Source organism: Lasioglossum baleicum, chromosome 11 (genome assembly GCF_051020765.1).
Source record: "Lasioglossum baleicum chromosome 11, iyLasBale1, whole genome shotgun sequence".
Classification (NCBI taxonomy): domain Eukaryota; kingdom Metazoa; phylum Arthropoda; class Insecta; order Hymenoptera; family Halictidae; genus Lasioglossum; species Lasioglossum baleicum.
In genome coordinates this window covers 5,887,314-5,915,312 of record NC_134939.1, presented here as the reverse complement: position 1 = coordinate 5,915,312, position 27,999 = coordinate 5,887,314, and the positions used below count along the sequence as shown (strand labels likewise).

General features: G+C 37.4%; 1 protein-coding gene across 8 annotated transcripts; it reads right to left on the bottom strand.

The window, feature by feature from the left end:
* LOC143213620 (uncharacterized) lies at positions 1 to 27,436 on the bottom strand. 8 transcript variants are annotated; one of them, XM_076433650.1, is made up of 10 exons: positions 21,287 to 21,349; positions 20,877 to 21,189; positions 13,214 to 13,313; positions 12,289 to 12,409; positions 8,679 to 8,889; positions 7,066 to 7,461; positions 5,482 to 5,847; positions 4,029 to 4,307; positions 903 to 1,118; positions 1 to 358 (listed from the first exon to the last, which is right to left on the bottom strand). In XM_076433650.1, exons 1-10 carry the CDS (start codon positions 21,332 to 21,334, stop codon positions 207 to 209), a joined length of 2,202 nt encoding a protein of 733 aa, XP_076289765.1. In that variant the 5' UTR covers positions 21,335 to 21,349; the 3' UTR covers positions 1 to 206. The 8 variants fall into 8 exon arrangements, with proteins under 8 accessions (XP_076289765.1, XP_076289769.1, XP_076289771.1 ...); XM_076433654.1 differs by lacking the exons at positions 20,877 to 21,189; positions 21,287 to 21,349 and adding exons at positions 14,406 to 14,660; positions 27,228 to 27,351 and having other exon boundaries at positions 2 to 358; XM_076433656.1 differs by lacking the exon at positions 20,877 to 21,189 and adding an exon at positions 14,406 to 14,660 and having other exon boundaries at positions 2 to 358; positions 21,287 to 21,350.
* Positions 27,437 to 27,999: the final 563 nt, after the last annotated feature.

Here is a 27,999-nt window from a genome sequence, read left to right as displayed (position 1 = left end):
GAATCACAAATACGCATACCTCAATTTCGTTACAATACTAATAAATGATAAATGGAAAAATATGATATGAACGTTCATATATTAGAAAAAATCAAGCAGTAATGAAATGTTTATCTATGCGTATATACTTTTCAGTCTCCATGTATCTATTTACAACCATATATACAAATGCGTCTTAAGTGGTTTATATAGTAATCTTCAGCAGTTTATATGAGAAAATAGTCCGGGCCAACGAAAGATCCACACCGGGGAAAGTCTTCTGGAGCTGGTACTACATCGTTCGTCTCTCCAACTTTAAGAATCACGTCCAAACCGCGAGTCCAATCACTAGCGTGCTCGTCTCGCAGCATCCAGTAACCTATATTAAATCTCGTTAATTATATTAGGTTTTGTACATATGACGGTCAATGCAGTTTCACGCAGAGCTTGATACTCTATCGATCGACGATATAAAAGGTAGGTCATTCCATCAAAACCTTGAAAACTCCGGAACTTTGTATGTATAATTTTGTTATATTATTACAAATAACGGAAATATTCATAGTGGTCAAAGTTATTGTACCACCATTTTTTGAAAAGTTTTTTGAGAAGCTCAGAAAATTTTTAACAAAAGAAGAAGTCTCATTGTCAGCTCTGACACTACATAATAAAAACTGGAGTGTTCCATTTCAAAAAATAAAATTTCCCCCCATCTCATCCCTTCATTCAAGGTTAAACATATTTTTGGTGTTAACATTTCCTTAGAAATGCTTTGCTTTTCAGATATTTGATCGTTCCATGACTTTTAGAAGACTAAGAGTACTCTAGAAATTACTTGAAAGTTTTCAGAGATTTCAAGCTATTGTGTAACAATGCAGGTATTCATAATTAAACAATTTGGATAGTTGTGGTGGGAATTTTACCTGGATTATCCGCTTTGAATCGAATAGCCACAGCACTGAATTTTGGTACGACCACTGTGTCCTTAGCTACCGCGCAGTCCAAATTTCGAGAGAACAGCTGTCCCTTGTTGTCCAGATTTATCATTTCTTGCAAACTCACGCTGCGTCCGAATTTCCGCGCGCCTACCACGTGGAATGTGTATCCGTGCAAATGATACACTAGATCGTCGAGACCACCTTGAACAAGACATAATATTTCATACAGTATTGTTAAAATTATTTTTCTATCTGTCTGACGTCGGTTAAAGACTTTGAAGAGGTGCGAACAATATGTTCACAATCATGCTGCATGTAATACATAATCATACCGCAACTAAATCAAATTTTGTACACTCATTTATTTATTATTAATTAGTATGTTAACCTTTCCCCGATGGCAGTAGTTGGGTCCATTTTGATCCAGACGATTTTAGAACCAAGTTCAAATTATTATCTACTTACAGTTAGGAACAAAACTAATCACACACACTTTAAATCAGGATAACTTTTTTATGGATGGACCAAACGACTTCAATTTCTCTGTAAGGCTAGAAGAATCAGTTTCGTAAATGACGTCTAGTAAATGTATGCATGTTGAAAAAATGCATTTGGTCGGAATTGTGAAAAACAATTGTAAAAATTGATTTTTACAAGTTTTTTAGCTGGGCCTATATGAATTATATAGGCTCTGAAAATTTCATTGAAATTAGTTAATTGGTTTGCGAATTATAAACGATCAAAAGTGGTAATTTGTAGTGTACCATAAAGTGGCAAGTTTTACCATTTTTGATCGTTTCAATGAAATTTTCAGAGCGTATATAATTTATACGACTTGACCAAACACATTTAAATTTTCGTTATTGGCCCAGCTAAAAAAGTTGTAAAAATCAATTTTTACTATCGTTTACAATTCCGACCAAATGCATTTTTCCAACATATTTTTTGGACGTCATCTACTAAACTAATTCCTCTAGCCTTACAGAGAAATTGAAGCCCTTTGATCCATCCATAAAAAAGTTATTCTGATTTAGAGTGTGTGTGATCAGTTTTGATCCTAATTGTATGTATATTGAATCGAATAAAAGGATTAGCGAATACATAGAATAAAATTTTAATGTATATTCCAAATTGGGAAAACGATGGTAGCGACATTTTACGAAAGAAATGTTCCTTCAATTTTTTCATTACTACTTTGTAAATTAGAAAGCGTGACTCGGTCATAAAACTGTTTAAAAACGAAAGTATGATAGAAGAAGACCCCATGAAGGCAGCGTAGTTAGGAATGTGAAGATGGAAGAATAAACTGAACATGTGTCTAAATAAACTAGTTCACGCACGAGATGTTTCTTAAGATAGATCATCGAAGCTTTTAACGTGAAATACTGTTCAGTGAAAACATGGTGTAAGTTAGCAGATGGACAATTAGATAGAGGATAACAAGAAATTTGTTACACGTTCAAATGGGTTTTTTAATGTGACCGTATCGTGTTTATTCTGAGAAGTAACTCTCGGAGTTGAAATAAAGATCAATGTTCCCGGGCTGTACGAGCAGCTTGAATATAGATCAAGATCCTTAACGCAAGGTTACACTCTAACAAGGTCACGCGACCGCGATATCAGACTTTTCGAAATTGTTTTGGAACTAACGAGGCATTATAATTAAGAGGATTTACAAGCACATAGACGTGTATAATTAAAAATATGTAACTTGACGTTAAGATTCGAAACAACAAAAAATAAACGTTTAAACAACAGTGCACTTGCGTGCATTACTTTAACGTAGCAGAAGTGACGTAAGCTGTAAAAGTGTAATTTAAAAGAAATATAAAATAGTGCTAAGAAACATTTTTCATTTTCATTAAATCTAAAATACTTTATGAAAAAATAGTTAGTAAATTTTTAAAATCGCAGACGGATCTGCACGTGAAATGAACCGAGTGCGATTGTGAATGGTTCATTTAGATTCTCACAGGTGCTCTTGAAGTCTAGCAGCGTTGCATCGACAGAGCCGTGATTGTTGCAAATTGCGTGTTTACCGCGGTGGTAATTGAAAATCTAATTTCTCCTTTCGTTTCATCACAGACGAAGCCGTAGAACGTTACACATATGAGGTCTCTTAAAGATGACACGTTCGCTTCTGGGTACAGTGACGTGATTCCAGAAGACATGTAATTTATTTTCTATTTAGTCAATCTTAAATATTAATGCCGATTTCCGTAAATGTTTCATCTAACATGCCAGGGACTGATTAATATACTTGAGGCCTTTCTGCATTTTTGAAATTGGTCAAGTACACTACTGCTTCAAAATTTCTATTCAATTTATTTAAAAAACATTTGGTTGTATTTAAAAAAAAGTTATTCTGATCAATTATGAGTCATGGTACACTAGCCAATTCAAGGATTTCATCTAGCAACACTAGAATTTCAAATCTCTTGCTAACAATAAATTAAGAGGAATAATGTTACAAAACAAAAGATAGCAACAGAAATTGCAACGAGGTCTACAATAGTATCGAACTATCAGGTGTTCAGCAATGAAAAGAGGAAAGGATGAAGACTTGGAGGATTGCCAAGGAGCAAGAGTCCTGGATACCCTAAGGGAATCGAGAGTCAAGCTGTCATCAAAGGGCTGTGGATAGTCGGGCAATAAGAAAGATGAAGTATTAATGTAGCAGAAAGCTTCTCTTTCGAGTGTGGAACCACCTGTCATCTGTTTTCCGAAAGAAAATAGCTGTCCACCCCACTGTTATGACTTCAAACATGATGAAAGTTAGCTGATGGAAAACAGCCATCTTCTTTCGAAAAACAGAGTGAACAGAGAGCAGTGTAGCAGTTATCGAATTAGATACATCGATAAGACAATATTTATCCAGTGACGAAAATTGTTTCTTTTTAACTATCTTTTCTCTGGTTAAAACGAGTACAAACATGACATAATTCATGGTAAATGGTGTTGGTGAAATGTTCATTAAGATAAAAACGTGGTAAAAAATAAATAAACACAAAGAGAGATTTGTCCCTGGATTGATATTGTGTTTACTGACTGGTTAAAAATTGAAAGATACAAGTAACGTTTTTATAATTTGTTCAGTTGAACACTGGTTACCTTGATCTAGAAGAATAATTTCCACGGTCGCTCCGAGCGGTATGTGTCTCACGTGAACACACTCGCACGTGCTGGCCACGTTGCCATTACCGAGCCGGCAGCTTGGCTGCGATGACAATGATGTTGTTCCCTTATCTTCGTTGTGAAAGTCATTGTCGGCTTCGTAGAGACACAGATTTTCTTTGGAGACATCATCGCCTTGAGTCAACAGAGGCGATGAGGGATACGTGAAGGTAACGTTGTTCACGTTAAGTACTCTTGTTTCTACTCCGCTGTCGCCTGAAATAATAATGGAAAATATTTCCTCAAACACGTTCCCGTCAGAGGGGTAGTCTCGTTTCCAGGATTGCAAGGGTGCGGGATACACCTTCTCAATTTAGGCAGAAAGATCAATCTAGGCCGCAGTCGCCCTTGACAGTCTTATTTTTACGTTTATGTGGCGTAATTTACATTATTTATTACAGATAGGGCCTAGATTGATCTTGTATCTAGCGCTTTTGACTACTGAAAACCCCCATCTTTGCATTATCGAGAAATGAGATGGTGCATCCCGCACTCTTGCAATCCTGGAAATGAAAAAGTATATTTATAAAGTTGACGACACGGTTGTCGGTAACTCAATTACTAAAATAAGAATAACTTGATTACAGAAACATTATGCGAAGAAAGAATTAATTATTACACATATAAGGAACAGTATCAAGTTACAATAGTTTGAACATATTTGACATTTATAAATACATGTAGGTACTGATCGGCCATCAGGAAATGGCAGTGATTTCGACAGTGGAGCGCAGGGGGATCTGCGAAACCCCACTCATACGCTTATAGGAGCTCAGCGTCACCGATTCGACCAATAGCGGAAGACGCATAGCGCGGAGTAGGGATATCACGTGATTCCTACAAGTTTCTAACTACATACCATCTCCTGGTGGACGATCAGTAGGTGAAAATACAAATAAACCTGGTATTCCTCGAAATTAAAATCCGTTTCAGAAAACTGGAACCATTTTGTGTTCGAACGCATGGTATTTATTAGAACAGATACTTGTTAGGTAATTATGGTTGGATAAACCAACTAAACAAGAAATAAGAACTCGAACTTTAAATCGTTTCGGTTTAAAAATATAATAGGCCCATTTTCTTCATTAATTTTGTTTCCACAAATTACGAACCGGATATAATTTGATAATATTACAGGACAACCTGTTCCAAAGCTATCGACAGAAAATAATTACATATGTTCGGATAGATTTGAGCGATTAGTCTGCATCCTGGCAAACGATCGTTATACCACAAACTCCAATTAAACAGTAACAATAATTGTAAAAGAAACTGGTAAATGTAGTAGTGAAAGTAAAACAAGATGACTGACGAACATTCAGTAGATGCGAATGTGACGACGTAAGTGGTCTTGCAAGGTAATCAGATATTCGACAGATCGGTAACGTACCAATTATGTAATTTGTTTGGAGCTTGTAATTTATCGGCAGGTGTATCGTAACGTCCATCTTCGGCGCAGAGAGAGAATTAGGTATCTTCCGCAACGCCTTCAAATCTGTGACGCAAAGACTCTCGGGATTTCCGCATTTCTCGACCGGATTCGTTGTCATAGCAAGCCGTTTCGTTGCTGTCTGCTCCTCCTCGATCTGATCGATAATTTCCGACGCAGATAGCGGCTCTTCGCTCGAGCTTCCCGTATACTTCAAAACCGCAGCACCGTTTATAGGACTGGGCCCGCATTCCTTCGATGTGTGCACGTTTATCCAATACGAAGCAACGCGCTTGTTCGCTTTCAAGATGAAGTCTGCCCTTTCACCTGCGGAGACAGTAAACAGTAACGATGTCATTAAAACGTCAGTTCATCGCAGCGGTATTGTCATATACAGTCAGTCACATGATTTATGGCGCACAATTGAAGACTGGTATTAAAAAGGCTGCAAGTGCCATTTTTTAATGATTGTTTTTTCCACAAGGAAGGATGTAAGCTTGGACGTGACGATTGGTCACAAGTTTTGAGTTGGTTGATTCCTCCGAATTGTTATTTTGGCACTTACAGCCTTTTTTAATTCCAATCTTCAATTTATATCAGAATAACATTTTTATATTGGGAACCTAGTACATGTTTTTGAGAGGTGTGCATCTATAACAATAAGCTTCAAAACACAGTTAGTGGCAAATGTTTGGAGCGTGAACAGCAGTCAATTTTTCGCGTCAAAAATGTCGACTTTTGTTCCGAGTAAGCAGCATTTGCGGGAAGTTGTGTTGCATTATTTTGTTTTAAAGAAAGGTGCCGCGGAAACGCATCGTTTGCTCGTGGATATTTACGGAGATGATGCTCCATTAAATACAAGTTGTAAAAAACGGTTCCGGCGGTTTAAAAACCATGGTTTCAACGTAAGGGTCAAAGATCGCGATGGTGCGCCAAAAAAAAATCGAAGATACAAATTTGCGAGCATTACTTGATGAAAATCTACGTCAAACACTTGAAGAAGTACAACTATTACGTTTGAAGCGGGCATTACAAGAAAAACGACCGGAATGGGACAACAGGCACGATAAGCCGATTCCGTTACATGACAACGCTAGGCCACATGTCGCAAAACCCGTCAAGAAATACTTGGAAGCAGTGAACTGGGAAATTTTTCCCCACCCGCCATATTCGCCGAACATTGCTCCTTCAGATTTCTACTTGTTCCGGTCCATGCGGTCGGCCCTATCTGGAGAGCAGTTCACTTCCTATGAAAGTATCCGAAATTGGCTCGATGAATGGCTTGCATCGAAACAACCAGATTTTTTTCTTTGAGGAATTCGTTTATTACCTGAACGGTGGAAGAAGGTTGTCGATGCCGATGGAGCATACTTTGAATGAATTTACTTTCCATTTGAATTTCTGAATAAAGAGCTTCTTTTCAACAAAAAAGGGCGGAAACTTATTCCCATACCCAATAAGTGGACCAAACAACTTCAGTTTTTCTACCAAGGTAGATGGATTAAATAAAATGCCCCCTAAATAGATAAGCTTGTGTAGGCATACCTGTAGCCAGAGTAATCGATGTAAGTTGCCTTGGGTCCACCGGGTGCCCATCGAGGGCAATCAGCAGAAGGGGATGAGCATCGATTGAAATAGTTATTGGACAGGTTCCAGCACCACCAGCGTTCGCCAAACGGAACCTGTGACGACGGCCGGGGACGACGGTGAACGTTGCAAACGGAACACTCGGTCCGTTTGGCTGACGTCCTCTCCCGTTGATCAGAAGCATCGCTGGCTTCGTATAACCTTGGCTGAACGTGGTCTCAGCTGTATGCTGCCATTGGGTCACCAGGACCACGTGTTTCGGATCATCGATATCGAAGAGGGGACGGTGCGGGTCTCGAATATCCGCTTGTTTCACGATCAACGCGCCGAATACTCCGTTCGTAACGTCCGCCCCTGAAAAGTAATCAGCGTAGAGTTCTTTTCGTAAATTCTGTACAATTTAAAAAAGGATAATATTTGATAAAAGTGTGATATTTTAATTGGAGGTTACAGATAGGGATGGGATCAAGTACCTCACAAACAGGTTCGAACTTTGATTGATTGAATTCGAACTCTCTATAAGTACTTCGAAAAACAGAAATAGTACTCCTAAGTATACTCGAACGTATGCCAGACAGTTTCGAACCTTTTACAAGTACTTTGGTAAACGAAAATAATACTTGCAAGTATATTCGAATCTTGTTCGAACAGATTCGAAACTTTTATGAATATCGTACCGGAAATTCTCTGACTTTTTTCTAATCATTATTTTTTTACTTTTAAAATCAATTATGCTGTCCTTTAATGCATAATTTAACTCAGCATGTACAACTATAATTTCATAATCTATCGTATTTTCACATGAATACATATCCGTAAAAATTGAATTAAGTACCTCATTTTATCAAAAATTGCATGTGAATATCTTATTTGTATAATGGTCACTTCTGTACCTTCAGAAAGAGTGTTTTCAAAAGCAGGAAATATCAAAGATAAAAAAAAGACGTAGGCTAAAACCAAATATTGTAAATGAAATACTATTCTGAAATAGTTACGAATTTAATAAAGAAAGTGCTTAAAACCTACTATACAGACCTACTATACAGTTCTGATTTTCGAGATTCGAGTACTACTTGTGAAAGGTTCGATTCCTTTCAACATCGAAGTACTTATAAGTATCTTTTCGAAACTTGTGAGTGCTCATTCCGAGGTTCGATATCAGTTTGTATAGAATGAATACTTTTCAAATATCGCTGCTCCGGAAGTATAATGACGCAACTGTAAAATTTTGTGAAATTGATTTACTAGATGTTTGTAAATCGACATAATGTAAATCGAGGCTGGTACTTATTATTTTATAAATTGAAATAACTTAAAAGTTGCAATAATAACCCACAATGTCTATAAACTACTCTCATAGAAGAATTAAACCGAATCTTCAATTTTTGCAGTTGTGTCATTATACTTCCGGAGCAGCGACATAATCATTGATACATTATTGCTTTTAAGTAGTAATCGAAACCCATGAAATGAAACTTGGTTATTGAAATTGACTCGGATTCGTGAGTACATATTGAACATGATCCCATCCCTAGTTACAGGTACTGATATAAATGTAGATTGTGAATTACCAGCGTGAGCATGCCAAAGATGCGTTCCAGCGGCTGAAGCCCGGAATTTGTACTGGAAAGTAGTGTAACTCGGTATCGGGCATTGTGTGATCAGAGGTGCTCCGTCCATGTACGGTGTCTCGACTTGCGATTGACCGCGCCAGTGCATCGCAGCTGCTTTACCCGGAAGCCGATTGATCACGTCCACCACCAAGATGTCGTTTTCACAAACCTGAATGACAGAAGAGCTTGTCGTTGGTGATCGCTGTCAACTGAGCATATCTCGCTATTACGACAACCTGCCTGCGAACATACTCTAAAGCATCGCTCGTACATAGGCCTCACAAAACGAAAGAGAAAGCTGCTGAAGGAACTTCAGCACACCAGTGCATAACTCAAAAAGTTGATTTACCTATACGTATAAAATTTCGTTCGATGAACCTCATAATCTTTCACTTTTTTAACACGTTTGTTGACGGCTAATCTGGCTCGTATCGAAGCCTTGAAGACTAACTGCTCGACAACATTTCAATAACATTATTTTTACACGTTGCACTGGGTTTTAATAATATTGGGGTTGGAACGAAAGTTCGTAGCGTTTTTAAATTAAAACTCAAACATAAATTTAGGATATTTATACATAGAGATTTGTTCAATAACATATTTTCCATTCTCTTCTATTACTTTTTGCCATTTTTTAGATGACTTATCATGTTATTCAATCAACCTGTGAATATCTTAATTTTATGTTTGAATTCTGATTTGAAAACGCTACGAACTTTCGTTCCAACCTAATAAATATACGTTTTCATTCTCCACTGGGAAATCGTTAGGGATAGAGAAAATTATACAGCGAGGGGTTAATACAATATTATTTAAGTAAGTCCTGGGCAACTCGTGGCCAGAATCGCCAAGAAAAGAGGGAGCAGGAATTGAGGGGAAATAGTTACCCTCTCTCTCTGTCAGTACCGGGCACGACAGAGACCAGACCCGTCACGTGACCTGGTCGCAGCGGATGCGTGGGGAATGCCGTCGTAGAGAGGGAAGGTAGAGTGGGGACAAAAATCTCAATCAGACTCGCGAGCCGCAGACGACTCCTCTCCCTACTCCTGGGTTTTCCCCACCGAACTCCTGTGGAGTGTAGGAGGGGATTGGAGATATTAGAATCCTCGTAGTCACGCGAGGCAAAGCACGGTAGGGGCAATATGAAATATTGATAGTGGGGGGACCGGTACATCGATAGTGGGGATCGTGAAGCGACAGCGGGGAACAAGTTTCCCGGGCCCGGTCTAACTGAACAGAAAGTCTGTCAAAATAACTTACCGGTGAACGAGTTAATGGAAACCTCAGAAGAGGAAAAATGAAAGTAATCTATATGACTCACGAGAACGCGAATTGCCTTTAATGTGTACACAAAATTAGAACGGAGTACACCATGTAATTCCTCATTCTTGGGTATTGCAACATCGGTGACAGGTTATTTAAATATGTATTCATATTATGTAAGTCGGTGTACAGGGTAAAAGTAAGTAACGCGTGTTCATCAACGTAGAGAACGCAGCGGAATATGCATTACGCGAATAGCTCTTATCAAGTTCTGCATCTGGAAAATTCGATCCGCTCGCCAAGTGGATCTGCATTTAATATTATGTGTGTATAATCTTCCATCAAACCGTTCGAAGAAGTTTCGCAAATAACGCGATCAATGTTCCAAGCGTTTTTCCCGATAAAACATCGCTTTCTAATTCTGCAAAGAGTATTAACATCGCGCAAACTGTTCTTCCAGCGAAAGTTTTTGTTAATATGCAGCCATCACTCTTAATTGGCCATTTACGTTTCCAAGTTGTTATTCAGACGACGTGGTGAAAAGATATTCAGCCAATGTTTATTTTATTGCTGGAAACTATCCTCTAACTATTAAGTCTAGTAATTATACTAGACTGCGGATCTTTTTATGCAATTATGAAGAAATAGGTTGGTTGAAATATAAAACAGTAAGTGGTTTAAGAAATTCAAGAATGTTCTAACGTTGCTTTTAATGTAACAAATTCGTTAAGAGCGTTCCCACAATCAGTGCGAAACATTTTTATTTTACATAAAGATCCGCAGTCTAATCATTTGAAATACGTTAAGGTTCTTACGATTATGTATAAAGTCACGACGTCATGAATCAGTGCCCCGTGCCGATTTGTCAGGAAACATAAATAACATTTTATATAACGTAACAGGAGTATAAACGGTTTAGAGATGAAATAATGCCGGCGATAATCGCTAAAGGTGCTTTACCCTGATAATTACTTGTTTCCGACTGGCACGCTATTTGCCAAGGTCAAGCTGATCCTGACTTAGGTGTACATTAGGCGTACAAACTAATTCGTGATTCTCGCAATTGTTAATTTATTTTCAATCCGTACTACTGGACACACATTCATTAATTATTTTAAGAGATTATTTAAAAAAATTCATTTTGGTTGTTTGTAAATAATTAACATATTTGCTAGAAAAATTTGGTGCATTAACCATTTCCGGTTCTATGTCGGTTCAGACTCGTCATTGACTTTCGCACTAATAGATTTACGTAAAATTCATCAATGTATTGCAGATTTTTATGCAAAATAAAAATTGTCTCCATCAATTGAAATCAATGACTTCAAAAAGGTGCAAATTACATATGGAGATCCTCTAATCTTTCTGATGTTCTAATTTTACTTGTGACGGGATATGGCGCGACAAACGGCCGTTTTAGTGGTGAGCGCCACTGGCGGCAATTCATGTCGGACAAAGATATTTTGCTTTTTGGTTCGAAAACACGTCGACGTTGCAAACTTTAAAGGGTGGTTTCCCAAGATAAAAGTCTGCTCTATCGCGTGGTGTAGTTCAATTTTCCGCTAAACCCTTATTTTTTGAGATAAATTAAAAAATATCCTCAACAATTGGTGCAAAAGTGGTGTCTCTCCATCGTTAACGATTGTTTAAACATTCATAATGTATTAATATTGGATATCACTGTATTCGGAAAAGTCTACAGAATCTTTTGCTGCAAAGACAATTCAATATCTTTTATAATAACATCACAATATTTGTTTAAAGTTGAAAAATATGTTTTTTCAAAATCAAGTTTCTCAAAAACTGTGCGGCTAGGGGAAAAATCGATAAGAATCATCCAACAGTAATTGTTGAACAAATTTGATGTTGGACAGTGTAAATCGAATCGGAAACTTTCTTCCAGCTGTTGTATTAATCGGGATCTTTTTTCCGTGTAACATTTTGTTTATTTTCTCGTTTCTTTATTATAATAAATGGAAGCTTATGTTGTTTTTCATTCTTCAATAAGCCCGTTTTCATTTCCCATCAGTTTTAACTCCATAAAGTAATATTTTATACTTCTAAATTGTGAATGTTTTCCTCTAAAATTCGTATCAATGCCTCCGATCGGAAACATTATGCCACGGGTTGTACTATTTCTCAACGGTTCTAAATAGATGAATGAAGTTACACATGAGCCGTTTAAGGCAAAAGTTGTTTATGAGAATTAAGATAATTTGTAAGAAAAATCTGTAACTGGTTATCTCGTCTTTTCCACGCCTCTTTCGTGTCAGTTTCAAAGTTTCACTTTGAACTCTTGGCTTACCTGAATAGTAGGACCGGGTAATTGCCGATTTGCCGTCAGGATCCCGCGTCTCTGTCCATCGGCTGACACACAATGATTCGACAAGCATGCTGTCTCGTTTTGCGGACAGTCGCCGCATGATCTACGCAAAAAGTTTACTTGTAAGAAATTAAATGGGTTACGATCGTGCCGTAAACAGAGGCGATTGCTCAAAGCCATGGCCCGCTCGCTCGACAGACTTCCGCGTTTCAACTCACAGAGAAATTACGTAACGGTTGTTTCAACGGTTGTTAACTCGATCTATGATTCTAAATAGAGATGTCCAAATTTATTTAAGACTTTATTATTTCGTAAGAGTTAGACTAAACCAGAGAACAATTGGAATGGCAAACCATTCTCAAAAGACGAGATACTAAAACTGGAAACATTTTCATGAAGACTGTTTGAAAATACTATTTTTACAATTAATTGTCAGGATATTGAACACTGTTGAAGTTGTCAATCATTAGTAGACTGCGGATATTTATACATTTATGCATATAAATGAATTTAAGAATTTCAGTATACTGCTTTAGGAAAAAATTATCTATTCAGCTCTTGTTTCTTGTAATTGATGCAAAGAATTTTTATTTTGCATAATGATCCACAGTCTAGTTATTAGCGTGTGTATATAGTTCGAGGAGAACCAATCGTCAAGAAGCTAATTTCTTTCAACAAGAATTCAGACAAAAATTGTGAAAATCACTCACAAAACAATTTTTTAAGATGTTTACAAAGAATGACGCTTTTAAAATCAACAATACACTACTGTACTCCTTGAAAAGTAAATTTACCGCAGTAATGGAGCATTGCACTAAGAATAAATGTACTATAGTAGTTACAAAAGTTGAAAATGTTGAAAAAGCATCTGAATAAGAAACTAGTATCAAAGAAAATGTCACGTTACTTGCTAAGAGATTGGAACACCTCGAGGGTGAGTTTCACTCGGCAAATCATCGGCCAATCCAAGTGATGACATGGTCTCTCGCACGAAAGGAATATTTGTTCTATAAAGAGAAAGAAAATTATAGTAAATAAACGTAAAAGAAAAGCTATCGTTATTCTTAATAAATAGGTCTAAGTGTTAATTAAATTAATTCCCAGGTGTACCTCGTGCCCTGGTCTGAATGAGAAAGATAATTCTGAGAAAATGCTGACAAGGAACATCGGGAAACTATCAGTCACAGAGATTGATAAAACTTTGCATGTTTATAGTTTAGCCAAAACTATTTTACGCGTATTTTCTATCATCGGCGGATCTAGAGGGTTAAGGCTTAGGGGATGAAGCCTCTCAAAGTAGAGGTTTGATTAAGCTCAATAACTCGAAAAGTAACAGACATATAAAAATATGATGAAAATGCTTACTTTTTTTAGCAGGAATAATATGGTGAAGGCGAAAATTGAGTAAAATCATAGATGGCGCCAGAATAACCAAAAGACTTAATTAATTGATGCTCCACCTCCATAGATTCTATGATGATGAAGAAGTATTTTAGTTACTTATATCTCTCTACAATTTACTATTTGAAAAATTCCTTTATGGAACCCCAACACAATATAATAAATAGACTGCGGAACTTTATGCAAAATAAAAATTATCTGCACCAATTACAATTTACTGAAGCCAAATAAAAATTTTATTCTTCTATCAATAATTTGGAAGAGTTAGGAGAAATATGTATTTGATAGGTTCCACTACTTGTATTAAGAAACTGCTGTTTGCAGAAAATATTAATTAAAAATCTGAGTTTTCTGGCTATTGAGGCGCCACCTATGATTTCAATAAAATTTCGCCTTCGCCATATTACTCGTTGTATAATATCCAAGTGATTTTCATTTGTATCATATTTTCCTATGTCTGATAGTTTTCGAGTTATTGAGCTTGAAGAGTTTTCGCACCTTTATGCTTTAATTCGAGGGGTAATTTCACCCTCTAAACCTGTTTATCCGCCGATAAAAATATAAAATAGTTTTGGCTGAACTATAAACGCGAAAAGTTTCCGTAAAAATCAATGATTGACAGTTGGACGATGCTGCTTGTGAGATGTGACTGTTAGTTCGTGTCTAGTCGCGATAATCGCGTGATGATGTACACTTACTGGGCCTGTAATTATTAACGTGCAAAAAGGTCGCCGCAGCCGCGATCATAAAAACGACCACCAGAAACCGTAGGCCGTAGGTGGCCGACGTCATCGCGCAATTCGCACCCTTTGCAGACTGCATCGTCTAACCGGTTTGTTATACAACGATAACAAAAGGTGACTGCATTCTCGGTGACAGCAACTCTCTTCCCAGAAAATCTCAAAAGCAACCTTTAGCTGCTTAGACCTCTGAGAATTATATTCGAGTTCTCCCTATTCCGCAAACAAGCCAGAATCACAGGTTAAACACGGGGTGCAACAGTGAACCGTCTGACGGTAAAACTGGATCAACTTTTATCGAATCCATTTTATGTCAGAATTATGTCAGTGATTTTTTAAGCGTGTACATGTTTCATATTTTGCTTGCTGAAACGAAACATAACCAACACCTATTACATAGATGATGAATGGTATACTCTTACTATACATCGTTTTCTATACTTTCCGTATATTTCTATGTGAGTAAATGTTATATTTGTGACGCCTAATCAGTGTGTTTATGTTAGGAAAGATTATTTACCGATGTGCAGTAATGGCTCGATATTATGTGGAAGAGAGTGTAACGTAATATTAGATACAACAAACCTTTATGAGGATATAATTATTTCTCTATGAAACCTTTACCGACGTATTCGTCACATTTTTCTGATTCAAATGAGCCCCGACGCGATACAATTTGGCTCGTAGTTACTTGTTTAATTCACGAACCAATGGTACCTAAATCCTCCACATTTAAATAATTCCATTCATATACAACATGATTAATTGTAAGAATAAGTTATACAACGTACAACTATATACGAAGTTATAACAACGCTATTACAACGATTTCATCTTCAGTTCAGATAAACGAGGTGGTAAAGTATCGTGGATTAAACAAGTACATACCATCCGAATCGTGTCGTGTTTGGTATCAATCAGAAAAATGTCACGAATATGTTATTAAAAGTTGTATAAAAAAATGATTAGAAACAGAAAAATGTCGAGTCTGTAAACTATATCGAGACAATACCGGGTACAAATAATAGGATCACGAATCCGCAATGATCCAAATGAATGAGCCAGCCTCTGGTTTCACTGTTCCGCAGTTCGATCATGCGACAGAAACGATGACGATGTCGAGATATGCCACGTGTAGGATGAGCAAGTTTTGTGTTCGGTTGAAAATGCCGACAGATCAGCACCGGACGCCGGCGTTTTGACGTCACGAAGTGAAAGTTAGTGCCGAAAAAAGCGAAAGTAATCGCTTCGTTGAAGATGAAAGTCACAATATTCGAATTTGATCGCCTCGTTACCATACTCTGCGAGGGTAGACGCCTTTGACTGCATTCATTATCCGCGTCGCACGAAGAACTGTTTTGAATATAACAATTTGCGAATCGAGTAAACACTCGTGCTGTAACACTTACGATGTAACTTTACGTTAAAGCGACGAGGTCGTTGCTACTAACGGGAAACGACACCCTTCTCTCGAATACGAACTCGAAGATGCGACAGAGATAACCAAACGACCATTAATAGAGAACTCGTAACCGAGCCGGCAAAGATTTTCTTAGATAATACATTACAACTAATAGCAATCTTATCTTTTTTCATGTAATAAAAATTTTAACAAGTACTAGCATACTCAATTTCACTGCAAGCTTATGTAAACGCGCAGCATGTTAATGTACAATCGGAATCAGCTTCTTTCATTGTGCCGGCAAAATTAAGTGCTCGTTTGTACATGTCTCTCTTGCAATTTTCATGGTGCATCAAATTGTAATGAATATTAATCTTAATATCTGCGGAGAAAGCTCTTCGCAATTATATTGCCTTTGGTGAATATGAATAGACATACTTAACCCCTTGTGATTTCATTCACAATTACCATGATTGGAACTAATTTGTTACGAATAATGTCCGTAAAAGAAAATTTATATTTATTGTTTGCATATGCATTTATAAGAAAATTGAGTAGGTACCACTTGAAGCAGAGGAAAAACTAAAATGAAGAATTAGCCAAGCTAAATCATTAGATCATTTATGTTATAGTTAGAAAAGGATTTTAATGAATCGCTGCCATAAAATCGTCAAAAGCCATGCAAGGGTTCACTGAAACTGCTTCACTGATCGGCTGCAGAATTTACCGAGATTAATCTTTTTATCACGAGTTAGTAATCAGAATCTTATGCCACAGTCAAGCCATGAATGTTCTGTGGAGCACCGATGACGTAATGTTAATATCAGTTTCCCCCGATATTCTTTCGCGGACTATCGCGGGCAAGGGAGCAGACTAAGCGACGTTAAATAATGTCTTCTAGAGATGCATGAAGGCCACGCAATCTCGTTCCTGTTCTCCTTTAAACGGTGTCATTATGATTACGTAAAATCTTGTATAATCCTCGCATAATGCACCCCAGTGGCGTGATTCGTTCACATGGTCGACGCAGAATCACTCCTGGCGCCAACCTCACGGAATCCTTGTGGCGATTTTAATTAGCCCCGTGCCGCGTCACTCGCGTTATAGCACCACTGTCCACACGCGTCCCGCACCGCAATTAAAACGAAAATTGTCACGTTCGAACGCACAGGGTCGATAAATGTCATTCATAAACGAAGAGCACATCACCTTGGTCGAATGATAGGAACGAGTGAGAATTTCGCGGAATTGCGAACAGATATCAGAGATGGAAATTCGTAACATGTGGAAGCAAAATTCTGCTGAGGATGGTGACGAGAATCCACTCGCTAATCGTGAATGATAAATAACAATGATGAATGATGTCTATTAACCCACATAGGTTCTTACTTTCTTGCTTGACACTTTACTGCATTTTTAATGCAAAAAATGTTTGCATTAAATCCCTTAATAAAATTATCCTCAAATATAGAATCAATGAAATGAGGCCTGATGGACACTTCTGCCTTCTTTTGGAGATCTCCTTAAATCTTTTTAATACGTCCACTGCTTCGAATTGTACGTACTCGTTTTTGCCATAAATGCATCAACTCTGCAGTCCAGCGATAGTGAAACAAATGGGTGAATTTTCGCCCTGAGCAACGTTGAGAATTGAAGGATACTTTCCTCAGAGAAGCAAGACAATGATCAAAAGGAGCAGCCACGGACCATCTACTTGTGCTTGAACTGTCTCGAGAAAATTTTGAGAAATAAGTGCACAGAAGAGATTCAAAATGGATGGTACGTCGATGGAGGGAAAGTAGTACAATCTATAATAAAGGATACATTCAGTGATGTAGAGTGATATACATATATGATATTCCACTAGTCGAGATACGTTTGTCCAGTTAATTAACCACAGCAGATCTATGAATCTGACGTCGTCGCAAGAATTTGTATTGAGACTGTTTGTATTAATTAGACAAATTCACACTGTTGCGAATTGTTTAAACAAACTCTGAGGGAAGAACGCTGTTTTTGAAGTGAAAGAACTAGTTGGCGAAGTACAATCACAAATGATACATTTTCCGAAGCAACCGAGAAAGAAATTGAAAATGGGAAACTACTTATTAGTAATGCGTGTGATATGGTAGCTGTGAAATATGATCCATAAAGCCGAAAATAATGATGGATGCCATATTCTACTGCGTCAGGACTGCCCCAACCTGAACCCAACACTCGAAACTCGTAAACACTTGCGCTTTCTCATGAACAACTGAGCCGGGCAACCCGAGTCCGAAATTCGTTGCCAGAACACACCGAATGGTGTCCTCTCCCGCTTTCCCTTTCTCCTGCTTCACGTTCTCGTTCTTTTCCCGCGCGATATGCACAACCTGTTAATGCTTCTACATCGGTCATCCGCGGGCAGTCCAATCAATTTTTTACCGAGAAAATCCGGTCACGAGAGGAAATGGGTTCTATGTTTCCTTTTCCGCCCTCGATGCTAATAACTGGCAATTATCTAAGTGTAAGAGAATTTCGATTACTCAGCCTTACCGTAATAATCTGGACGCAATCATCTTACTTAATGATCGCTAGATTGCGGAGCAGAAATAAACGCAGATTTTCTAAGTCAATTGTGAGAAATGAGGACAAACTTTTTCTTTCGATCATTTCAACAGGCGAAGAACAAGTGACAATGTTCCTAAAGTCTACTTATGTCTTCACGGTTTTGTGTTGGAGAGCTCAGAAGAATTTTTACTACAAGATATGTAAAGATGATGTGATATTGATCGATGGTAAGTATTAATTTCACATAGCCATTTATATTATAATTATATATATATAATAAAATAATATAATTATAATATATATTTATAATAATTGATTTCCATCGGTTCCATATATGGTAACGTTTATGGTTCCATTATGACAAGAATAAAATTGAATAAGGAAGATTCAAAGAATCTACAAATGTCAATATTTTCAAGTACTAATATGATTAAAGAAAGAAGTTTCTATTTCGTACAATCGACGCAGAAAACTTTGATTTCGCATAAAGACTCATATTAACTTATATATTTCAGTGCCTGTCAGTTATTTTTGTGGTAAAATTGTCAGCATGCGTGTATTTTTTCTATAAAATATTAGACACCAGCTAAAACAAGTAGTCCCTCTAACATCTACTCTGAAGTCGTTTAAACGCATTTGAGAAAAGTTACCTTGTTTCAATCTTTGAACTGGAAATGGATAAGTGATTCGTCCATGTGTCGTGCTGTTCATTCAATGACTAACCCTTTCACTTGATTGTATCATTTATATTGCTGTGAACTATATTGCAATTACATTCATTATGATCAAATTTTCGGTTTGCCAGTGTGCATCTTTGAAAAGCCACCCAGTTAAGAGGATAAAGGATATAAAGACTTTTTTGATTGATTGTAAATGTAGTTTTTCTCGGCGTATTTAACCCTTCAACGGCGGAGCCGGGGTCCATTTTGACCCACAGTATTAACATCGTCATTCAATTACTCAGTTAATGGCAAATTAATAGTTGCTGCAAGATTTTGAAATTGGTAAACAAAGTAATGGTCCCAAACATCATCAATTGCATAGTTACGTAAAGACTGCAGACGTTTATGCAGTTTTTAATTGTTGTAGGCAAATTTTAAGAAAGTGGGAACAATTAAAATTAAATAAAAATCGTATTAAACTCTGTAGAATTCTATATTCTAGCATTTTTTTTGAAAATTTTTAGAAGCCATAAATGCATGAAAATCCGCAGTTTAGTTGTACAGACGAATGGTCCGCTGTCCGAGGGTTAAATATGGCACTATAGTACGTGAACAGTAGTTGATTTCGTGAGGGGTCAAGCGCAACCATCTTGGTATCAGTATGAAAGCTTCAAACGACTATGTTACATGTACCCCATGACCAAATGTATGCTCGGAAGCTCGTCGTTTCTTTGCCATAACAAGTTTAGAATAAATTTTCAAGACTTTAAACATTTCTTGAAAAGTAGAAACGAATTCTTAGAATATGGAGTTCACGAATGGTGCCTATGTCGCACGATAACAGAAAGGAAAGGCTCCGTCTTGTCAAAATCGACAATTGACAACGAATAACACAAACGTCGAAGGTTAAGTCGTGTTACACACCTCGTTGTTTCTCTTACGACCACGTGTTCGCAAACAAGTGGCAAATTTTTCGAGAAAATGCTCACTTCAAGCCAAAGATAGGTGAAATTCGAAAGAAAGGCTCGAAGACATTAGAAAGCGGGTGCGATAACTTTCAAGAAAACAAAAAGGAAGAGCTCTTGTCATCCTGTGAAGCGTTGGGTGACGATGAATATTCAAGCTTTCATGTCCTGCACTTACACTCTCTTTGAAAAGTGACACATTGCAGCAAGATGGAAATACGCAAAAATTCTCTACAATTTAATCTATTATTAGACAGCGAATTGTATGAATTCGTTACAAAAATGGATAGGTGCAATTCAAAACAGTAAAAACAGTAGAAGAATTTTAAAATACTGCTGTTATATAAACATATAAAGAAAGAAAATAAATTTCTAGTTCACTCCAGTTTGTTGCAATCCAGGTAGGTAATTTTTATTTTACATCAAGATCCACTGTCTATTATCAACTATTTCGAAGTATCTATTCACTAAATCACTAACCAGTGAAATCGTTTACATACATATAAGCCTGCACACGTTAAAGTGTTTGAAATTTATATATCCTACAATATTTAAGGATAACATAATTTCGTTAGATAAAACGAAGATATCTTTCATTAACATAATGTCCAAAGAACTCTAAAGGGAAGAGTCCCGTACGAAGTCATGTCCTCCCGGTTGCTAAGTTTGATCGATGTCCGCGGTGAACCAGCACCAACAGGGGAGACGATTAAAGCAAGCAAGCATCACGAAAGCCGCGGCGAAACGGGAGGATCGAGTCGACGGGTGAAAACTGAATGCGCCGATCGATTGGGTGAAATGATCCCGGAATGAAGATCAGTAGGGGAACAAGTTTAGGATTTCACTGCACCGTGTATCAACTGGACACGTGTACTCGAAACGATCCGAACTAAGTCACTGTCGCGGTTTTCGTCGACGACTGACCATTTTCGCCTAAATTTCGTTGCCAAAACTGGAGGCGACCTTCCTCCCCACCCCTCTCTCTCTCTCTCTCTCTTTCTCTCTCTGTTTCTCGTGACACCGATCCTCCCTTGTGGCTCTCCCTCTAGTCGCGTGTATATTGCGAGCTTCCGTGTTCTAGCATTTCCTCCGGAACAGAATTTGCGATCGACACCGGTTCCGATGACAATCGACCAGGCTGGCCTCCTGTTCGCTGGTAAAACCTTGTTCGAAATATGTGTCAGAAGCGTCACGTCGAAACGACCGAGTGAAAGTTGCCCAGAGGGCTCGCAGACGGTTTCACACACCCGCGTATCTTACCTCAGGCTTTTCGTTACGTCTAGCAAGAAACTGCACGCATACTTTCATCTCTCGACATTTCTGAGCCCACCCTTTCCTCTCCCTTCTCCCCACTCTCCTCTTTCTCTCTTTCGCTCTCTCTCTCCCTCTGGTGCAACCTGCCTCTGCTTTCCTCTGGTTGCACATTACACACCCAACCTCTCGCCGATGATCCTTGGTCCAAAAGATTTCACTTTCGCTGAGAGAGGCTCAGCTCTATTGATCCTCCCCGACTGGAGAACGGGTGCCGTTCTCCTTTGATCAAACAGCGACGCTTTCTAATTGTCGCCGGGATTCGTCTCTGACCAAGCAACCAGACAGTAAATCGTACCAACAAATTAATCGGGATGCTTGCCAGAGACAGCATTTTTTGAGATCGGTCTACTCCAGATAGCTTTCTATAATCGTTATACTCGTTGCGTGAGTAATTATACCTACTTCTTACTCGATGCGTGCCGTTTATAATCATTGGTTCTAGTTTATCGGCCGGCACTCTAAAAAGACGCACGCTGCCAATCTAAAGCCTAGATAAACGGATTCCATCAAATTTTCACTTAATTGTGAAGCACCTACAAAAAATCTGGTAGATGGTACTACGAGCCGTAATGTTATAAACAATGTAGTAGATGATGCTCCTGATGAGGATTATTTAAAGGAATATTGGCGTATTGTTGTAGATGTATCATCTACTAGGCTTCGTAGTATCTACGAGCTGTGCTATTATAAACAATGTACTAGCTGATGCTCCTGATTAGGATTATTTAGAATTTAGAGTTACATAAAATAATAAGCCTAGCCACCTTGCTTCTGTGCTATTCGGTTTGTGTGTAATTGGCTATCATAATAATTGTTTAAGGTAATATTGTAATGTGCACGATCATAAAAGATTGATTATTCGATGAACAAGTTATTGTACTTGGTTACTTAATTTCAATCTTCGATTGCAGGTATACCTACAGTGCATGCTCGATAAGCATGCTAATTATTGCTAATACGAGGCACCAGGGCTTTCCGAGGAGCTGAATGCACTTATCGCGAGGGTCAACTACACGCGTATCTTCTCAGCTACTATCCTGTCTGCTTTCTTACTAGAATTACAGGTGCGTAACGATGGCAGCCTCAGGTGAGACAGAAGAGTGCGCGCGAGCGCAAGTAATTTGTGTTAGTAACTGAATAGCGATTCTAATTTATGCGTACCTAATGGTGAAGGAGACTTTGAGATGCATGAACTTTGATGGAACTCGATGGTTACACTTTGTGTTTCTGGTATTAGATAACATTTGAAAACTTTCTCACCACAAAGTGAACATATATTCGATCACGTCATACAGGTTATTGTAACGCGCTGCGCGGCGAGTGACCTCACGTTTGCGTTTTCTTGATCGGAATAAGAAACTTGATACATATGTTTTGTTAATCTGTGTTAGCGTTGACTCAAAATGAGCATGAGGAATTTTCACTATACTTATTTTTATAGAACTTTATAAAATTTCTACAAGACTAACTCAACGTATTTTCATTAAGTAAAAGTTGAAGTGAATTTGTCTAAAATTTTGAAGCTTTTTAAAAAAAATTGTCTAATTAGTACTTATCGGAACTAATCAGAACTTATTGGTGGATCAACATGCATTAATACTGACTATTGAGATTCCTACAGGGGAATGTACGCATTTGACAATTACTACAATTTTGAGATTCCCCTTTAAAGGGCTCGAGCTTATCGAGCGATAGCTGTGGTCAGTTCTGAAGAATTATCCCTGAAGTTGCCGTCGTGGACGTAATAGTGGAGAGAGAGGGTAACTGTATTCCCCTCAATCTACCCTATCTGGCGACACTGTTTCGGGGCCATGCTGCAGTCATTATTGGGACAAGCTGTCATCTCCGTTCCAGTCACTTTCAAAGGCTTCAGTGAGAAACGTAGCATACGATTGAAATAAGGAGAAGCTGTCCTACTTCCCAAAAGTTTATAGTACAACCTGTTATATTCATTTATGGCTTCTGGAAATTAAAAGAAGCTAGAATATAAAATTCTACCACTGACAATAATTTGTAATTTGATTCCACTTTCTTAAAATTCGTCTACAAAAATTGGAAATTGCATGAACAAATTTTGAAGTAAAACTAATATTTCTGTAGTTTGCGAATGAAGGAACTGGTATAATACGATAGAATGCGTTTTCATTTATTTGCGAAGTAATGAACAAAACTACACAACCTACATAAGGGGCAGCCAAGAATGGAGAACTAAAACCAATGAATACCTGCGATTAGATTCCTTTCTATGAAACTTTCATTGAAGCTTAGCGAAAGACGAGGACGACGGAAACTAATTCAATCTTCAACCCGTCTCGTTTCCATACGTTAGAAAGCTGCTCGTATTGTTTACACGTATGGAATTTCAGTCAAGTACTTTAGCACCTGTTTAAATCACTGCTATCTTGCGATAATCAATAAAGAAAAAAGACAGAAGCATTCGTGCGTGCGTTCGACTGCTCGCATGTGTTTGCGTCAAATATGCAGCCGCTTTCACTTCCGTTTGGAGGGGTTTGCTACAGTTTTTCGTCTTGCAACTTCTTTCGTTTCCACACAACTTTCAACTTGAATGATGATAAGTTAATGCATCGTCTATCTTTTCAATTCGCTTTAACGCCGATCGAAGGACTGCTAAACCGTGTTTTCGTGCCACCGCGATAGGCATGAAATCGTCAATCTCCATACGCAGTCATGCATATCGCAGGATTCAACACCTGAGATTCATTTTACCCAATTTACCCCACATTTCAAACTCGCGTGAGCTCATTTCATTTCTTCTCAAAGTTTTTGCGGTTATTATCAGATTATCATTTAAACTGTACAACTCAGTCCACGTGTACAGAGTGCTCCCGCAAATCGTAACCAGGAGAAGCTTGATTTCTAATGAAGAAATTAGTACGCGGGCTAATGAAAGTTCGGAATCAAACTTTTGCATATGAAGCTTCGTTTTTTAGAAATCGGTTGTCTCGTCGTAACTATGTGAATGAAATACAAAATTTTCTTTCTTAATCCTCCGAAGTCCGGGTCTGTTTTGACCCAGAGTATCAAAATAGCTCAATTACTCAGTTTCTGAATTAAAACGAACACTACTGCAAGAATATTTTTCAAAAAATTGATAAGAAATATTGAAAGAAAAATTTATGACAAAAATGGGTACGTACAATTTAAAGCAGCGGACATATAAAAAATATTTAATGACATCAATGTGTTAGTTAAACTTAATGGGATAATTAAAAGAAAAATACAATTTCTATTTGGTTCCTGTGTCCTGTAATCAATGCAAACATTTATTATTTTGCATAAAGATCCGCAGTCTAGTTATAATTGGTTGAAAAATTAGTAACGAAAATTGAGAACATGTATTTTGTAAATCTAGGTAAGTTATACATATATACATTTACAAAGTTTCAATCAAATCGGTTGACGCATCAGCATCCTTGATCGATTTCAATGAAACTTTGTACATGTGTATAAATTACTTCGATTTACAAACTACATGTTTTAAATTTTCATTAGAGGCACAGATAAAAAATTTTAATTTAAAAAAAAATTACTTGCACATTAGCCAGTAAACTAATCCTTCTGACGTCTCAAAAGAATTGAAATTGTAAGGTCCAATTTTCAAAAAGTTATTCGTTTTTAAAAGATGTACGAATACTTCGTACACCCACTGTAACTGCATGAAATCGTAATCATGACTGATCATTTCTGACGGTGACTTTTCCTCTGCTAATACTTTTCGTGAAAGCGAAGACTCGTATGCAAACTTCAATCATATTTATATATTTCCAGATAGAATCACGTTGTTCACGCCGTCGCACAGAGACAACTGTCTGATATATGTATGTATAAAAATAACAGCTATCCATGATGAAAACGTACTTTCTTCTTCTCCCAGTTACGCAATTCCTGGCGAATTACTTTCCCTTGAAACTGGTTTTCTGCGGGTCTCCAAATTGCCGCCGTTGCAAATAACAAAATGTTCTTTGCCAAACAAAAACACTTTCGCCAGCCGAGGTAAGATACTTCGGTTAGCAACTTTGTTGTGCCACGATTTTTTGCTGCGCCGTGCAAGTTGCGCAACAACGTGATGTTTCGAGACCGATTCATCAAACTTTAAAAGCGTAGATCTCTAAGTAATTCGACTTTCTTTAATTTTTACAGATGTTTAATGTTGACGAACGACGGAGAAAGTGAGGCGCAAATGATTCATCGGGATATTAAACAGTTTCTCTCGAGATAAAACGCGGCAGGACGGATACGAAAACACTCGAATTTTAATTACCTGTTAAACGAAAGCTTGAGCAAAAAACTAACGTTGAAGCGAGCAGATGTTAAAAGCGGAAGAAAGTCGAGATGACTTCCTTCTGCAGACAGAAGACTATACATACCACGCTTTCACGCTTAGCTTTTGCTCGCTGTCAAGCACGTTAAAATGTTTAAATACGGACCTTGGTAAACACTATACGTATTTATAGTCGCTGTCTTGAGAAAAAAGTCGAAGATGTATTTACAATTAAATAGTACGTTTATCTCAGAACTTGAATACAGTTTGTAATGTGAAAATACTTTTGCACGATCCAGAAAATCAATTTTTTACTTCACTTTTAGATCTGGTAGATGAAAATATAACTACATGTATAATCATGTGATTAATTAACTTTTCTCTGGTGCCAGAGTTAAAAAGTTTTTGTTTATAAATTATATATTCCGAATTATGTTCCGAAGAACAGAAAATATGTAGTCTGACCAACTTTTTGAAGTCCAATTCGCTCATCAAGAGACGAACATGTTAGGCTCTCACCTGTCAAGTCACTTTTGTTTGAGGTTATTCTAGGAGCACAAGATGCTGCATGACTGTGTCGCGAAATAAAGTTCTAATTCTGCAATAACTATATCAGTTCTACAAAAATTATACAGTATCTTCAAAACTATTGCCTTTTTACATTTTTAAGGAAAAACTTTCAGAACCGGATAGATTTATATAACACTATTTATCTACCGTTTAGTTAAATCATTTATTATGGAACACCATGTATGATACTGCTGATGTAAAGAGCAGGTTATACGGAATCGCATCTCGCGTTCATAACGGTTGTTGTATCTTTGATACATAATGATATTGGTGCTTGTGGTTGAGTTTCTTGAGGTAAAGACTGGTATGAGGAGTGCGATCTTAAGACGAAGTCATCGACCTCCAATCAGTACAAAATTTTCGTTGCATGAAGTCTAAATGCGCTATGCGTAACTTCGATAGAAAATAATTATAGATGAAACGTAATTATTCACATTTGTCAAAACTAAAAATAAAAAGAATAGTAGACACAAATTACCGCATTTACCAGAATTAAAAGTAGAAATAAATAATAGCAACCATTAACACATTTGTCGAAACTAAAAATAAAAGTAATATAGTCACGTTATAAATGTTATAACAGAGAAATAAATAATGAAATAATTCATAAATCAAATTTATTCATTTTTAATGAACATAATTTAGTAAAAACATTTCCAAAATTGCTCAAGCACTGTACCAGCCAATAATAGCAACAATTCACATATTTGTAATAAACAAAATCGAATTATAATTTATATTTTCCTCTTAAACTGTATGTCCACTCAAGATAACACATTTCCGAATCTGTACGAACCATTAGAGTCCCATTCAAAAAATTTAAACAATTTAATTATTATTATATAAATCCAATCCAATAATTTCTCGCATCGGTGAAAACTACGTATATATTTGTAACGACAGTTTTATATATAAAATTGATCAAAGTTGAATTATGTGGCGCAAGAAATATGCATTATGAGATGAAGCCTCGCAAGTGATTTTCACTGCGAGAGGGTGCAGCGGACACGAATGATGATATTGTACGAAACTGACCTGGTATAGGTGTCAAATAAATGATGGTAGCGACGACGGAGCTCAGACCGACAAAAATTGCGAATCTGAAGAACATTATACTTCGAGTTTTAAGAGAAAGATCCGCGCGATCCAGCGAGAGTTCAGTACTCGGCGTGTGCAGCGAGAACGAAACGATCAGGTGCCCGAACTGGCCGGTTTCGTGGTCGCGGGTACACTAGCACGTTACCAACAAGTTCATTGCCAGGGAGAGAGTTGTTTCCTGATTAAAAAGAAAGATCTTTCAATTGCGAAAACGCTCGCGCTCCTACTATCCGCATGTTGCGGATCGCATTTTTGCTTCGTAAAGAACGAACAAATTACTTGTTCACACCGGAAAACCGTCTGCGTTGTTGCCGGAATAGCTGAAAAACTGGCTGACTGTAATTTACCGTAATAAATTCTACGTGAGATTGTTACACTTATACGTTCCCAGAAAGTCTGTAACATATGCTGACGTGATGAATACGATACAATAAAAACATTGATCATGTAATAGAGGATTTAGTATGCAGTAACGATGGAAGTCTGTTTTATATCAACTTGAAATCCTTAACTAATTCTAACGGACGCTAATTTTCTTTTTCGTAGAATAGGAAGCAAGTCAAATTACCTTACGTGCTGAATTAAGTCATGCTGTTTAAAATTTATTTACCATAAACATATATGTCGGCAAATTTTTGCTTGTATCGTTGCTAGAGTAGATATAACAATTGTTTGACTGGTTAACTGACCGTAAATTGTAATTTACTAC